The sequence below is a fragment of the Dendrobates tinctorius genome, unplaced genomic scaffold (assembly GCF_039654945.1).
Source record: "Dendrobates tinctorius isolate UK_male_01 unplaced genomic scaffold, ASM3965494v1 ptg000174l, whole genome shotgun sequence".
NCBI classification, from domain to species: domain Eukaryota; kingdom Metazoa; phylum Chordata; class Amphibia; order Anura; family Dendrobatidae; genus Dendrobates; species Dendrobates tinctorius.
Window position 1 is genome coordinate 11,760,594 of NW_027361841.1, and position 17,350 is coordinate 11,777,943.

The 17,350-nt window shown below is 39.4% G+C and overlaps 1 protein-coding gene across 9 annotated transcripts in view; it reads left to right on the forward strand.

The window, feature by feature from the left end:
• Positions 1–17,350, forward strand: part of PCLO (piccolo presynaptic cytomatrix protein) — a 599,138-nt gene that overhangs the window by 481,775 nt on the left and 100,013 nt on the right. For all 9 annotated transcript variants that reach the window (XM_073551315.1, XM_073551309.1, XM_073551313.1 and 6 more), the window contains 3 exons: positions 12,929–13,037; positions 15,123–15,190; positions 15,520–15,731. In XM_073551315.1, the coding sequence (XP_073407416.1) occupies positions 12,929–13,037; positions 15,123–15,190; positions 15,520–15,731 (389 nt within the window). The remainder of the gene's footprint in view (positions 1–12,928; positions 13,038–15,122; positions 15,191–15,519; positions 15,732–17,350) is intronic.

Genomic DNA, 17,350 nt, shown 5'->3' on the forward strand with positions numbered 1-17,350 from the left:
TGTGATTAAACCCTACAATTTATTATTCCAATTTAAAGGCAGTTACATGAAATTCTAAAAACTTTTACCGGGCCTGGTTTTATACTATTTATCTGGCATCATAATTTTCATTCCTAAAAATGCTGTTCTAAAGTGGTTGTTCTCACTTGTCACCATTGGGAGTGCACCGGTACTCTTCATCCCAGCTTCCTGTTTGCCGGTGCACTTCGAGGCTTGACAGTTCAGATCAGTGCGGTTAGTCTGAACTGTACGCTCTCCGACATTGCAGCAGCATACTAGAAGAGCAGGGACACTGAAGCTGGCATGGATTCTGTGTGACAGCAAGGTATCCACCTGTAAATCAGTGCTTACAGTGCAATGACTGGTAACCTATATAATGATGAGCATTAACATCATTAAGATTAAATATCATTTTGTTCTTGAGAATAGAGAGGATTTTTAAGAGGACTAAAATTGCCCAGTTGAGGCTTGTTTTTACTTGCATTTTGCAATTTTAACCCTTATTGATGTTGAGACAACACCTTTAATAATATTTAATAATTACAACTAAGTGATTATCCATTTCTGCCGTATCTAACTGCCAGCTTTGGGATTCTATTCTTGGCTTGCAGGCACTCTCAGCTTATCTGGTGAGTTTTCATATGGCTGACAAGATGAATTGTTGTCATCACTCAACCCTTGTCTACAAAATGACAATGTCTGCAGGACAAAAGCGTCTTTTACCATAACTGCATTTTGTACATTACACCTTATAGAGACCCCTAACCTCTGCTCATCATTTATTTTCCATCCAACTATATTAATTCAGTAGGTAGTTTAAGTATCACTTTTCCGAGAGGTGATATATAAAATAAGATATTTATTTAACCCCTTAACCACCGATACACCTTTTAATGGCACAAGTTAAGCAGTTTTATTCCTCAGCACCGCTTTTTAACAGCACTGAGAACTAAATGAATAGTGCCCCCCAGCGTCAGAAAATCGATGGGGTTTCAGCTACCGGTGGTAGCTGAGACCCTGGAGAACATGAAAGGGCCGTTTTATCTCATTCCACGATCACGTGATCGCCGTTATTCAAGATCCGAGACCTGACGATCGGCACCTTGCAACAGCAGGAATTATTCCTATTGGTTCCTGACTTTAAATCACTGTGATAGACCCATCACAGTGATCAAAATCCTAATAATTGTCATCCCCCAGTCAGATAATTTTTTTTTCTTTTATAATTTTTCTTTTTTTCCTACTTTTTATTAAAAAAAAATAATAAAAAATTACTACTGTTACATTATTTTTAGTAGTGCTACATTAGGTTATTTTTTTTTTAAATAATATAATGGCCGACAAAATGTTCACCGCAGAGCAGGCATACCACCTGCTTTGCTCCGGAAGTTCTGGGAGTAAAACAAAATCTGCTTATGACGCAGAACAGTTTTCCTCCATGAGTTCCCACAGCCCACTGGTGGTGGTATCATTCATCACTGCTGAATCGTCAAAGGCAGGACCAAGTTCTGCAGTCTCCCTTCCATTGTGGTATCTCCACAATGCATTTTCCCCTCAAATTCCCCCTATTTCAGCAACCCATGGAATAAAATTAGATGTCACCAATTTTACCCCTTTTGAATTTTTTCTAATTTTTGTTACCCCAGAAGTCCTACAATTAATTCCCCACCAAAGCAATATATAGGCCTTACAATACATTACCCAAAAACCTACATCCTTTCATTCCCGTTCATTGATCCCCACAAATGTCCCTGAAATAAAAAAAATCCTTATGGATATAGTTTCCAAAATGGGGTTAATTGTGCGGTATATTGCTGTTTAGGCACCCTAGGTGTCCTGCAAATGCGACATGGTGCCCATCTTCTCTTTCAGACAAATTTGTGTTCCAAAATTAAAATATTGCTCCTTCCGCTCCGATCCATGCCATTTGTCCAAACAGAACTTTTTGAGTACATGTAGGGTATCGCCGCACTCGTTAGAAAGTCGGTAACAAATTATATGGTGATTCCTATAGGTCCAGAACAATCTTTAAATCGTTAGACACTTCATGTACAATATATCAACACTGTCAACCGCGGTTATATAGCTGCCAGATCAGAAGAGATTCCAACTAAAGTAATGTATTGAAATATACATTTATTAATGGCAAGCAATAAAAAATATATATAAAAGAGGGATAAAAGACAGGGCAAAAAACCTCCAAAAAGGGAGAGAGGGAAACACAATAATAGGTAAAGCAAATAATGATTAAATGAATAATTAAATAAATAAGGGACCAAAATGCCAAGATAGTTAGTTAACCCATTAGAGCAAATATATTATGTACCAAAATCAATATGGATAAAGAAAACTATATGTATTATGCTGGTATAGAATATAAGAATAATATCTAGTATACAAAAATTGGATTTTATACCAAACGTACACAATATACAAAAAATGCAAAAGAAAGTGCAATGTGCATATAAAGTGTTGCTAGTGGGAGCATAAAAGCAGTTTCTTAATATGAGGTAAAAGTTGGCAAGAGAATTCTCAACAAAAAGAGTGCTAGGGTTAATTCAATATATTATCCAGGCAAGATGCTTAGGGGATTAAAACCCTCTTTCAAATACCCCTTACCTCAGTGAATAAAAGCAAATATTACCCTAATACTAGAGATGAGTGACTTTGCCTTTTTTAGGGTCGAGTCGGATTTCATGAAACCCGACTTTCTCAAAAGTCGAGTCGAACGAAATCGGCCAACTATCGGGGAAAGTCGAAGGTCCGACTGAAACACGAAACCCAATGCAAGTCAATGGGGAAGCAAAGTCGGCAGGGAGTGGAGGACAGGAAACACATCTACATGCCGGACCGCTTTTTTAAAGTGTGCGAAAACTCTCTTTCTCCCTGGACGCTACACATGTCATCTCGTTGCCCACAGTGTACGTCCTTGCTCAGTGGCTGAAAAAAGTCACGTGCAAGCATTCTGGGAAATCCGACTTTGGTGCTCGTTTTGCTGACCGCATGGCTGACTTCACGCTGTGGTCGGGTTTCGGTCGGCGAAACCCGACTTTGCCATAATTCGGCGACTTATGAATCTGGCCGACCTGTTTCGCTCAACTCTACCTAATACTAGTATACATCTGTTGAATGTGCTGGAAAATGGTGCCATTACCAAAAAAGAAGAAGGTGCAGCAGTCTATCCAGCTGGGTGAAAAAGGTAAGTGCCAGCAAGGTCCAGGTGTTGGTCTGTGCCTCCCCCACGCCCGACGGGCACTGTTTCACTGCTCGCTTCTTCCGGGGGCATGTATGGTACAAATTATATGGTGCACTTTTTGATGTTATCTCTTGCAAAAGTGAAAAAATTGGGGCTATAGCAAGATTTTAGAGGTAAAATTTAAATGTATTTTTTAATTCCACTTTGCTTTAATTACTGTGTAGCACCTGAAAAGTTAAAATATTTCCTGACAACAGTTTTGAAGTATTTGAGGGTTTTGAAAATGATATCACTTTTTCTGAGTTTCCAGTTTATAGGCCCTGCAAAGTCCATTTAAATCTGAGTAGGTCCCTAAAGAAACAGGTTTTGTAATTTTGCTGAAAAAATCATAAATTTTGCTAAACTTTTAACCCCTCTAACATCCTAACAAGAAAACAATTATGTTTAAATAATGATGCAGATGTACAGCAGACATATGGGAAATGTTATTTATTAATTATTTTGTGTGGACTCGATGATACCAAATATGTGTCCTTTTTACCTATTTATGGGTATATTTTTTCACTTTTTTATTATTTTGTGATTTATTTTAAATATTTTCTGATTTCTTTTTCCTTTTTTTATTTACCCTGAGGACCATCGGACCCACCGATTGGGCTGGAGAGGGGATCCCCTCCCTCCTCCAACCTTATAAATATTGCGATAGATATTAATCACATCTTTTAGGGTGTTAAACAGATGGGGTGGTGCTCCTGTGCCACACACGATTGCCATGACAAACTCCTACCTGACCGTGAAGTATAGGTACGTCAAATGTCATGAAGGGGTTAATCACCACTTACAGTTTTCTGCTAATTAGATTTCAGTGCACAGGGGCTGGACTGTGCACTGGGTCTTCTTCTCCCTGTCTCTAAATCCCCAGCCTCTCCATATGCCTTCGATCTTTGAATGACAGGTCACTGCTGAGATTTCAAACAGAGGAGGCAGGTTATTCAAAGATTGGAGGAAGGCGTAGGGGTCAGGGAATCAATAGACAAAGAAGCTTAGGTGAGCACCATGAAAAATAACTCTTATAGAAAAAGTGCACAGCAAAAGGTGTATAAAAGTATCATATGCAAAAAAGGAAAAACAAAAGAGATGCACCCACTTAAAAGTTCTGGCACATCCAAGAATTATATTTTTGTTATACGATCAAAATATTGGACAATAAGGAAAAATCTCACTAAAAAGCATTTAAAATAGCAAAAGAAGATCAAGACAATTCCATTTAAGCATATATTACAGCTAAAACATGGAAATAAGTTTAAAATCCCTAAAGGTGGACTAATAAACAAGTAAATCCCCAAACTCATATAAAACATCCCAAAATACAGGATGATTGATTGGCTACTTTACCCAGAAAAATAGCTGTAAATTCTAAAAGAGATGGTTGATCGCAATGCAATTTGGACTGTACATACTTTTGTTTCTGTGAGGTGAGAGTGCAATGAACCTCAGCAATAGCAACAAGAAGCATCCTTGTTCCCTGTGGTATCTCTGACTTGTTGCCTTGCCTGTTGTCTCCACTACAAGATAAAATGCATGCCTTTCTGCGCGGCGGTACTTGATGTGTGGTGCTTGGATTTCACTCCTGAATTCCTTCTTCATTTTTTAACTATGTACAGTACAGATTTAGTTTGAGGAGTGTTTTTACAGTGTGAAATCTTTTCGGAAAACTTAAAGTCCTTAAAGAGGTGCCAAAGTGAGTTTCTAAAGAAGTTTGGAGGTCGAAATCCACCATCCAATCTGTGCATTCTATCATTGGTGAATAAGCTGGTACCTACAGGAACATTTCTGGATAAGCATGATGGAGGACGTTCAAAAATGACTGAGGAAAGAATTTAAGGTGTGAAACAGCGAGTTCAGGCATCTCCACTTAAGTTGTTGCACAGGCTTTCCCAGTAGAGAGGCTTGTCATATTCACATATCAACGAGCGGTCAAAAAAGGTTGTGTTACAGAGTCACAGTTGTTCTGGAATTGAAAGGGACAAATCAAGAGAAAAGAATTTGTTATTGTCAGATTTTTTTCCTTTGGGGCTGTCTGAATTGTCGGGTCTATAGCAACAAGCAACAAGCCACGAAAATTACAAGCACTCTGAGAGAACATACAGCGAGAAATTCAGGCTATGACCCCAGATGTCCTGCATACTTTCAACAATATGGAACTGCGCATGCTGGCATGCTTGGTTTCGAACAGTGGACATTTTCAGCACCTGCTTTAAAACATCAGTTTCTCATGAACCAATGTATGTACAGTCCAAATTTCAGTTCACTAGATAGTCTCTTTAAGAAGTTACATCAATTTTTCCAAAGTAGTGAGTGAATCACCCAGTATATAGCATGAAATAATCATAAAATATATACAAATGCCTGTGGAATACTGGTAAAGATCATATAAAAGGGGGGACTAAACGAGAGTCCAACATCATATCGCTGGTATTGGCCAGCTTCCTCGGGAGAATCACAGACAGGAAGGAGAAGGCACCGTGCACAGTCCGGCCCTTGTGCACCGAAATATAATTACCAGAAAACTACAAATGGTGATTAAAGAGGAACCACAAAGTGGATTTCTTCACCAAAGGTATCAATTTAATCAACATTACTGCGCCATTACAGCTATGTCTTTACATTACAAAATCATGCCGACAGGTTTTCTTTAAATGGCAGTGAAAACTTTGGGTCAAGACTATTTTATTTGCCAGTTGTACACTACAGCCGAGATATTGGTTTTCCATTTTCAAAATATAGAACAGGTGGAAAAAAGGGTATGGTCAAGCCTGAAAAAGTGTATGTCAGCAGAGTTTTCTCTATGGTCCAAATGTCATGTTGGTACAGTTTGTAGATACCTTTTACATGCCCTGATGTTTGTCAGGGAGAAAATGAACTTCTGTCACCACCCTGTTTCACAGTCTATGAGTCATCTGGGCAGTGCTGCGGCGGTATTCACACCCACTGTTCCTTGATTGATAACCTGCATGACACATTCGCAAATCCGATCAGGACGTGGATCACCGAACAGTGGGTGGGATAATTCAGACATTGATAATGGCCATAAGTCACAGTTTTCTCCAGTATTTCAGGTTTTTGGATATTGCTTGTCTTACGTTTTATGATTTTGTACAACATTTTAACCAAATGTATATGCTTGAACACCCATTTTATTTCTGTTTTAAATGTTTGTGCGGTGAGTGCGACAGGTTCATATAATGATATCAATCTGTTATTTTTGGATTTTGTTATGCCACAGCACAGGATTACCGCAAAACATGTACGAAGATCCATTTTAGTTTTTGTAAGTGATGACTGTACCATTTTGCAGTGGACATTCCTTGTGTGCCGTCCTCCAATATTTCAGCTTGCTGTGTGAAAAATGAGAATGTGAGATTACTTCTTAAAGCAGCGCATAAAACTATTTCAGACTAAAATATTTTTTGGCAAAATTCTACCTATACAAAATGTATTATGGTATTTCTTTACTCAGTAAAGTGAAATATGCCCTTTGTACTTTCCACCCAATAGTATCCATTCACATACATCTTAATTTTAAACAACACCATAATGTTATGTTTGACGCTTCCATTTTTGAGAAATTCATCTTCATTTTACGAGAGAGAACGCTACTTTAAGAATTCACATTCATTGAAATATTCTCCGGATACACTATATCATGGTGCACTATGAAATTTGTGGTTTGTATGATTCTACATTACTAGAATTAAACTAATCCGCGACATGGCATCCACCAAAATGTACACACTTTTCTTTTCCACACTCATGGAAAAATCCCTGCTCTGAGCAGATGGACATAGGCATGACACAAATTGTTTTTGTTTTAATCACTAAATAGAAAAAAAATGTTTTAGTATACTTGTTAAATCAGAATATTTAGAGCATACATTTGGAATAATAAATGATTATTAAGATAAGTGTAATTTGGCTTTTACCCAAAGTTAAAGCCCTGTGCTGTCCCCCAAACTCTCAATTTTTAATACTTCCAAAGCAGGTCTTGACAACACCACTTGGTAGCTATTCATGCTGCGCTGAAGGTTGTCGACAGACCACTCGTGGACTATAGAGTATGTTCACACATTGTGAATTTGCATCATTTTTTAATGCAAATTAAAAGCTGCTTTTTACAGTTTTTGTTTACTAGCAAAAGCTATAAGATTTTTACAGCATTTTTTCACCATAGAAAACAATGAGAAAGTGTAAAAACGCTGAAAATAACCCAACCAATGCGTTTTTTGCTGCTTTTATGGTGAAAGAAACTATGGTAACATTATTAAACATGTACTGTAAATAAATGACACATATAATCTGCATCAGAAAAAAAGCAGCAAAACCTGCTTTTTGTAAGCAGCGTTTTTACTGCCAAGAAAGCAGATTTTGGCTGCAGACAAAAAGCAGCACAAAAGCAACATGTGAGCATAGCCTTAAAGGGAGTCTGTCACCAGGTTTTTGTCACCCAGTCTGAGAGCAGTATAATGTAGAGACAGATAACCTGATTCCAGTGCTGTCACTTATTGGGCTGTCTGCTATAGGCTTGATAAAATCATTGTTTTAGTAGAAAGAGATTATCACTAGAAGACTAGTAAACCTGCAGCTTTCTACCTATGCACAGTATACACAGAAAGCTGCTATCCAGTTGTGTGGGCGTATTTACAGAGCTGGTAGATCTGCATAAGATAAAACAGAGATTTTATCAAAACTGAAGCAAGGAGCCTAGTAAGTGATACATCCCTGGAATCAGGATCTCTGCCCGTACATTATACTGCTCTCATATGTGGTAGTAAAAACCTAGTGATAGATTGCCTTTAAGTAATGCTCTGTTATATCTTCCATTGATAAAGAATACATAAAATATTTTCTGAATCATTTTCATTAGTTTGTATTGTTCCTGATATAGCCTAATTATTCAAGTTAATACAGTGGGGGAAAAAGTATTTAGTCAGCCACCAATTGTGCAAGTTCTCCCACTTAAAACTCAACCCCATAGAAAACCTTTGGAGGGATTGCCCAGCGACGTGCCCAAAACATCACTGCTCTTGAGGAGATCTGCATGGAGGAATGGGCCAACATACCACAAACAGTGTTGCCAACCTTATGAAGACTTACAGAAAATGTTTGACCTCTGTCATTGCAAACAAAGGATATCTAACAAAATATTAAGATAAACTTTTGTTAATGACCAAAATATCATGCTGCTGCAATGCAGGGAGGTGCAGGCTCCACAAGATGGCAGTAGAGTGGGACTGTACCTAAACAGCTGGCCTGCAGTGCAGCAGCAAGACTACCACAGGTGGCAGTAGAATAGTCAAATAAGCCGGGTCAAATCCTAGACTGTAGCGCAGTACAAAAGGAAAAAGCAAACTCATGGTCAGAGACAATCCAGGGAATCAGCAATGGTAGGAAGCAGATAAGACAAAAGACAGAAGCAGATAAGGATGCAAGCCAAGTCAAAACCAGGGAGTCAGCGCACTAAAGGGAAACACTGAGTCAGGACAGGAACAGGGGAAAATAGACACACGGGTTCAGAGAGCAAGCATAGCAGGACCAATCAGAACAATCAGAGTCAACTACATCAGCCATAGGCAAAAACTGTAACTGACAATGCCTGCAGGGAGCAGCGGTGATAAATAGCAAACCTGAACCCAGACTGAAGCTTAGAAAGGTTAACCCCTACATGACCAGACCAGGAAAAAGGAAAAACAGGACTCAAACCCCGGTCTGGGTCATGACAGTAACCTCCTCTCAAGGGGGGCCACCGGACCCCCAGGTTTCCTAGGATACCACGCATGAAATGCCCGAACCAATCGATCGGCATGAACTGATTGTGTTGGGACCCAGGATTGATCCTCAGGACCGTAGCCCCTCCAATGGACCAAATACTGAGGACCATGCGCGAATCCACAAACCATTCCACCTCATACTCCATCTGCCCATCCACAGAAACCAGAGGCGGAGGGGATGAAGACCCATGAGAGGAAGGTACAAATGAATTCAAGAGAGATTTATGGAACACATTAGGGATCCGATGTGACGAAGGTAGACGTAGGTGAAAGGCAACTCGTTGACAACCTCAGCAACCTCATAAGGACCTATAAATCAGGGACCTAGCTTAGCGGAAGGAACTTTCAGCCGAGTGTTCTTGGTAGACAACCATACTTTATCTCCCACCAGGAATATGGGTCCTGTAGATCGTCACTTATCCGCAAACAGTTTATGTTTGCCCTGAGCTTCCCAAATATTCCTCTGGACCTCTCTCCAAACCTTCCTCAGCCACTGAATGACCATATCAGCTCCAGGACACCCCGAGTCCATCCTGTAAAACTCATCAAAATGGGGGTGAAAGCCATAATTACAAAAGAACAGAGAGGTGCCCGTGGACTAATTGATACGATTAGTAAAGGCAAACTCAGCCACTGGCAACAAAGAACACCAATCATCTTGCTGGGACGTGGCAAGACACCGCAAATTTTGTTCAAGAGATTGGTCCTCTCCGTCTGACCATTGGTTTCGGGATGATAGGCCGAAGAGAAGGCCAAAGTAATACCAAACCTTTTTACAAACAGCCCTCCAGATTTTGGACACAAATTGTACCCCCCTATCTGAAACCACATTCAATGGCACACCATGCAATCACACCACATGCTCAACAAATAACCTAGAAAGTGTTTCAGCATTAGGCAGTCCTGCCAAAGATACAAAATGTGCCTGTTTACAGAATCTATCCATCATCACACAGACCACAGTTCTGCCATTGGAAGGAGGGAGATTAGTGATAAAGTCCATGGACAAATGAGTCCAAGGTCTATCCGGAATTGGCAATGGCACCAATTCCCTGGCCGGCCTGTTATGAAAGCTTTTAGCACGGGCACAATTATCACAGCAAGACACAAACATGGCAACATTAGAAGCCATAGAGGACCACCAAAACAGCCTAGCAATAGCTCTACGAGTGGCCGAGATACCAGGATGCCCACTAAGAGCAGAATCATGGAACTCCTTGAGCACCCTCAACCGGTACTGAACAGGGACAAAGAGCTTGTTGTCAGGCAATGACAGAGGAGCAAGAGACTGAACCTCACAAATCTCCTGCTCCAATTCTGAGGAAACCACTGCCATGACCATCCTGTGCTGAAAAATGGAGTAAGGAGGTTCAGGAGTTGATATCGGATCCAAGCTGCGAGACAAGGCATCCGCCTTGACATTCTTGGAAACAGGCCTAAAAATTATTGAAAATTTAGCGTGAAAAACAAAGCAACCACCTAGCCGGTCTGGGAGTCAAACGTTTGGCTGACTCAATATAAGACAGTTTCTTGTGGTCCGTAATCATCGTGATCTGATGAACAGCCCCCTCCAAAAAGTGCCTCCATTCTTCAAAGGCCAACTTAATAGCTAAAAGCTCCCGATTCCCAACATCATATTTCCTCTCAGCAGGATAACTTTTTTTGAGAAGAAGGCACAGGGCCTCAAGTTAGACAAAGTGGCGGGTCCTTGGTACAACACTGCCCCCACTCCTACCTCCGATGCGTCCACCTCTATGATAAACGGTTTAGACGTATCAGGCTGGACCAAAACAGGGGCAGACATAAATCATTTCTTTAATAAAGCAAACGCCTCCACAGCCGGAGCCGACCAGTTTTTGAGATCAGCCCCATTATGAGTCAAATCAGTGAGGGGTTTGACCACCTGTGAAAACAACTTAATGAATTTCCTATAATAGTTTGCAAACCCCAAAAAATGTTGATGACCCTTTAAGTCTCTGGGTTGCATCCAATCCACAATGTCCCGTACCATCCCAGGGTCCATACAAAACCCCTTGTCAGACAGAATGAACCCCAGAAAGGACAATTCTTGGACAAAAAAAGTGCATTTTTCAGGTTTGGCAAAGAGTGAGTTCTCCCGTCACCTCTGGAGGACCGCACGTAGATGATCCATGTGAACTTGTTTGTCAGATAAGAACACGAGGATATCATCTAAATACACCACCATAAAACGCCCATTAAAATCAGAAAATACATGGTTAATAAAATTCTGAAAAACAGCTGGCACATTGGTGAGACAAAAGGGCATAACCAAATTCTCAAATAACCCTTCAGAAGTGAGAAATGCCGTTTTCCACTCATCCCCTTCCCGAATACGGATTAAATTATATGCTCCCCTGAGGTCCAATTACAGGCCTCTCTCATCTTTTTAAGTGGGAGAACTTGCACAATTGGTGGCTGACTAAATACTTTTTTCCCCACTGTATACAATAAGTCCATTTTCGCTGTTTATAGAAAAAAAGGTTCAGATTTTTTTCTCCCCTGTAAAAGCACTTGTTCCGGTATTTTACACTCTCTTTGAAAGCAATTTTCTTTTCTAATCCTAAGCAATGCCTTTGAGTTTGGGAGCGAGATCAGAGGTTTTACACTGGACAAAATGAAAATTTATATCTTTTGTTTAGCGTTACACTTTAAGTAAGAAAATAATAAACAGGTTAGAAAACTATCTCTAATTCATTGTACAATGCAACAATATTGTGGTTATGTAAACATACTTTGATCTTTTAGGGCACGCTGAATAGAGTTAATTTGCATACCAACAAACCGTGTTTTAAGATTCACAGTTTGCAATATGTGCACACTTAAAGGCAATCTCTGGGAATGAAAAAAATAAATAAAAAAAATGTTATAATTTAATCTCTAAATACACTTAATTAACAAATCACACTCATTTTGTTTGGGGAGGTAAAATGACTAGTGACTAGTCAATCGACGAAAACCTGTTTAAGAATATTAAGAAGATGTTCTCGAATTTAAAAGTTATCCTCTATCTAAGTGATAGAGGGTAATTTTCTGATCACTGGAGGGTCAAATGCCGTAGCCCCAGTAAACCCATGAACTCGGACTCTGAAGAGCCCCAACTGAATTGAGCTGAAGTCGATCATGCAGGTACTGCTCCATTCATTCTTATTCAGAGCCCCGAACATTGCCGATTGTAGTGCTTGGCTGATCTTCGGCACTCATTTTAGGAAAAATGGAGAGGCATTGTACATGATCGCCCTCTGAGCAACAGTTCTTGGGATAGATGGTGTCCATGGCTGTCGGACCCCCAGCAATTGGAAAAGTATTTGCTATTCTTTGGTTAGGAGATAACTTTCATACTTGAGAACAGCCCTTTAATAGGACAGGTGCATGTGAGCATGTGCAAAAGAAACCTTCATGCCCCTCTTCATTTCTAAAAAGAATCTGATATAATGCTGGAGATAGCAGGGGCTCTGGAGCTTGAAAGAGGCCACTCACACTTCTCTCTACATTGATATACTTGATTCTTAACCACTGCTGTGTCCTGGATTAAACTTCACAATACGAGATGTAGGATGCCTCCAGGTCTCAGCAGCGGAACTTCACAAGTTCCCAGACACCTGTACTATTATTCTAGTATAGACTTCTGCTAGTGTAACAAGATGACTGTAGTGATTTCTTCCCTAGTCAAAATAAATGGATTTGGAGATTAAGGAAATGTAAGCATTTTTTGATAGTCATTTTTTTATATACTGTATCTATTTTTTTCTATACCTGGAAAACTCCTTAAACCAAATTGATTAGACTTATGGAACATAAGGATAACATGGTAGCATAAGACTGACAACTTTTTTGTGCTGTTAAGTTCTATAAATTATGTAAATTATGTGGATTATCTTTCCAGGAATGCTGGTATTAGAATGGAACGGTTTTCAATTAACAGCAAAGACATATGAAGAAGTTCAGAGTATCATTAGTCAGACAAGTGGAGAAGCAGACATTTGTATAAGACTGTGAGTTTCCCTTACATTCCTATTTTCACTATTTTCTATGTATTACAGTATATTATATTACTAATGATATCTGTGCAAAACTATTCTTTACACAATTATTAGTGAATCTTATCAGGCCAATATGTAGTTACTACATAATCTTCATATTCTATACGGGGTTGGAGAATGTTTTTTCTGCCAAGGGCCATTTGAATATTTATACCATCCTTCGGGGGCTGTACAAATTGCTCTCTAGCTCCACCTACAAGGTATGTCCGGATGCTGGCATTGGTGTTAGGACGTAATCTTTCATTGCACGTGCTTCAGCACTCAGTATTGAACGCTGTGTGTGTATGATCACAGTGCAAGAAGAAATTAATGGGCCAGTGGCCGTCAAAATACAGCTGCCGGCCCAAGCACTGCAGTCTTTGGTAATCTGCCTCGTGACCAGATAAAAGGTCATAAAGGGTGGCCCACGGACCTGAGGTTCCAAACTCCTGCTCTAACATCTTCTTTTGACTCAGAATTACCCAATACTTGTAGGTTGCAAGTCATTTTCAAAACATTACCAAGCATTTACAGGAGTCTGTCTGCACAAAATGACTGTCCAAACCAAGCACATCACCATGTAGGAGAAATAGCCCTAATAAAAATTTTACCTTTAGTGTCCAAATCAATTACTGCATTTGCCTGAAATTACTCTTTGTTCAAATACACTATAGAGGCGCATGGTGCACCCTGGGTATGGCCGAGCAGTTCACAGCATCTTCCTCAACTACTTGTTTCTTATATATTGCTGTCATCCTCTGACTACTGTAAAGTCAGAGCTGTCAATCAATAACGAGGCATGTGGAGATAGATGCAAAGCTATTAGCTGGGAAGGTGCAATGAGCTGCTTAGCCTCGTCAAGGGTGCACTGAGCACCTCATTATCCTATGTGAACAAAGAACCAATTCTGGGGAAATCCGCAACAGATTTGGACACTAATTTTTATTAGGCTATGACACCTACAGGGGCTATCATGGGGTTAAACAGTCCTTTTCACTGATATACTCCGTTTAAGCCACAATTAGTACAGTATATACAGTATTTAAGTAAATATATATATACTTTATATATACTGTATATATATATAAAAGGTGTCTTCAGTTCTTGTGACTTTAAACCTAACGGGAACCAGTGATATATTTTTTATGAGTACTAACCCAAATATAAATTGGTATAAATGCTTTTTACAATGACCTTCTGCATTACATGCCTGCAAAATCACTCCTTCTATAAATCCTGAAGCTAAAATCTATTGTGAAATCATGTTTTTTGAGAAAACAGCTTCAATAACAAAGTGCAGTATGATACTTGCATTCACAAGTGGCAAATTTTTGGTCAGATTTGAGATCGTGCTACAAATTTTAAAATGATATGTATCAGAGTGGCTATTGATTTTGGTCATATATATATATATCATCTGCAAATTTTCAGTAAAATTTATTTAGCTTTCACTGCTGATTTCAGGTATCTTTCATCTGAACTCACAGTATTAACTTCCTTCTTATGTATACATGTGTGTTAGTGTGTTAGATATAAGACACTGAGTTGGTGTGAAGATGGTTTTACACCGCATCTAACATGCACAGTTCAAGTGGTGTCCAGACCGGCATCTGACGTCCTGCCCTATGAGGCTGTAGAGCTTAAGTCAGGGGACACATGGCATGTTTGGACATCATGGTCCCAATACCAACTCTATATTTATGAAACTGACCATATAGTTTGTTTTACCCAAAATGAATTACAATACGGTTCATTTGTGTGCCAATCCATAGCACAAGGGCTCACCGAGAGTCTGTACTTGGTTTGAACAGTCATGCTGTGCTGACAGTCACTTTAAAATTGCACAAGCCGTTGACCAATGTCAAGTCAGTTGCTGAATTCCACTTTTTGTGTGGTGATATCCCGGTGATGTGTTAGCCGAGCCAAGGTAACCTTTGCTAGATCTGTATATTTAAACTACAATGTTTAATTCCAATTGCCACACTTCTTCTATTCCCCATGTTAGATACTTCCACTCTCATTATTTGCCTCTTTTTCTTGTTTTCATTTTCCTTTCAGGGATATTAGCATGTTATCGAATTCTGCAACTCCACAGAATTTAGAGCTGCATGACCCAGGAAAGGCTGGTAAGAAATATAGAGGAAAAACGAATAAAGTAATTGTTCGTTAGTGAAGTTGTTCAGCAAACCACAAATTGAAACATTTATTTAAAACCAAAAGAAAAAAGTCTTCTCCTTCTCTAGGGACAGCTTCACTCTTGTTTATAGTCTGTGTCTGACATTACAGCTCATCCTTATTCGCTTGGACAATGCTTAACTCAAATTTTAAAAAAGCCGGTGGACAAAAGTCTTCGTTTTTGGAAAAGAAGCATATCTTTTCTAGCCTTATCCAATTGCTTCATTTTCATGTGTGCCAATTATTTGAGTGTTCTTTATGCCGTTATGTCTCATTACAGTAGAGAAAACAAAGTCCCCTGGAGTGGATCCTAAACAACTAGCAGCTGAACTCCAGAAGGTTTCCCAGCAGCAGACGCCTTCTGTTGTCTCTTCTGCAATGGAGAAAGGCTCATATATCCATTCAGGAACGACATCGGCAGCCTCCAGTGCAGTGCCCAGTCCTGGACAACCTGGCTCTCCTTCTGTAAGCAAGAAAAGGCACAGCAGCAAGGTAACTCCAAGATGGTGGTTGGATGGATGAGAAATGTTGGATTAGAAGTAGGTGTGAGGACTGCATAGAACATGCTAGCTTGTAGTCCAACTATGGGAAAGAAACGCTATAAAACAAATTGTACAAATCACTGACTGTTCTAAACTTGATTTTATGGCAGGTTTAATTTGGTTGGATGGCAAGATTACTAATTATAAGAATCACTAGATTTGGATTGAATGTGCAGTCAGAATATAGGAAATGGATGGTTTTCTATAATGTAAACTGGAAAAATGTCCAGGCCTGATCTTTAGAATACTTCATTATGCCCAATTATATTTAAGAATATATTTCACATATTTGGAAGTAGTATAGTATATTCTGTAAATGGTTGTCACTGCTTCTTTTTTCAGTACCATCTGCTATTAAATTGGATGTCCAGGCTTATAATATTCATGACTTATTCTTAGGGTCCCTAGGATCATCTATATCAGATCAGGGATAGTCCTCAACGCTGTACCCCAGCAGATCAACTGTTTTCGATCTCAAATTACTGAATCTAGAAATGGAATGTAGCTGTAACTGCACAGCTCTGTTCATTGTGTAGTGGCCGTGGCTGACAACTGCAAGGCACAATAGTATAGTGCCTATTCTTTGTGTAGTTTGGCCTTCATATAAATTTGTATATGAACATTTATCGCATCCATGCAGCATTGCAAGTCACAACATGCAACAATCTTTCATTTTCAAATGTAGTTTATATAGTTAATCTCCTGTACAGTATATGGGTAGTATGGGTAATGAGGCCTTGGATTGCCTGTTATCTGGTATAGTGCTTCACATCTAGAACAGCAGGTATGAACGCAAATATAGGGGTACAAACAGAAACTCTAAGATGGTATTGTAGTATCAAAGGCTGAGAAATTCCTGAATACCATCCACGCCGCTGTACAAATGACAGTCCAGGCAAGTTCAGGATAAAAAATCGGTGGTTTTAATCTACAACTCCACCTGCAGAGCTGCACACTAGGTACAATATGGTTTTGTTATACACATGTTTATTTCCTTTGTGTATATTGGTTCAACACAACAAAACACAGGAAAAAAAGGCAAATTGGACATAATTTCACACAAAACCCAAAAAATTGTATGGACAAAATTGTTGGCACCTTTGTATAATTGTGGGTAAGCAACTTTGTTTCAAGCATGTGATGCTCATTCAGTCTCACCTGTGGCAAGTAAAAGGTGTGGGAAATATGAAAATCACACCTGAAACCAGATAAAAAGGGGAGAAATTGTCTCAATCTCTGCATTGTGTGTCTGTGTGTGCCACACTAAGCATGGAGAACAGAAAGAGGAGAAGAGAACTGTCTGAGGACTTGCGAACCAAAATTGTTAAAAAAATGGACAATTTCAAGATTACAAGTCCATCTCCAGAGATCTTGATGTACCATTGTACAAGGTAAGAAACATAATCAAGAAATTTACAACCCATGTCACTGTAGCTAATTTCCCTGGAAGTGGGAGGGAGAGAAAGAAAAATTGATGAAAGGTTGCAGCGCATGGTAGTCCAGATGGTGGATAAGCATCCTCAATCAAGTTTCAAATAAAATCAAGCTGTCCTGGAGGCTCAGGGTGCA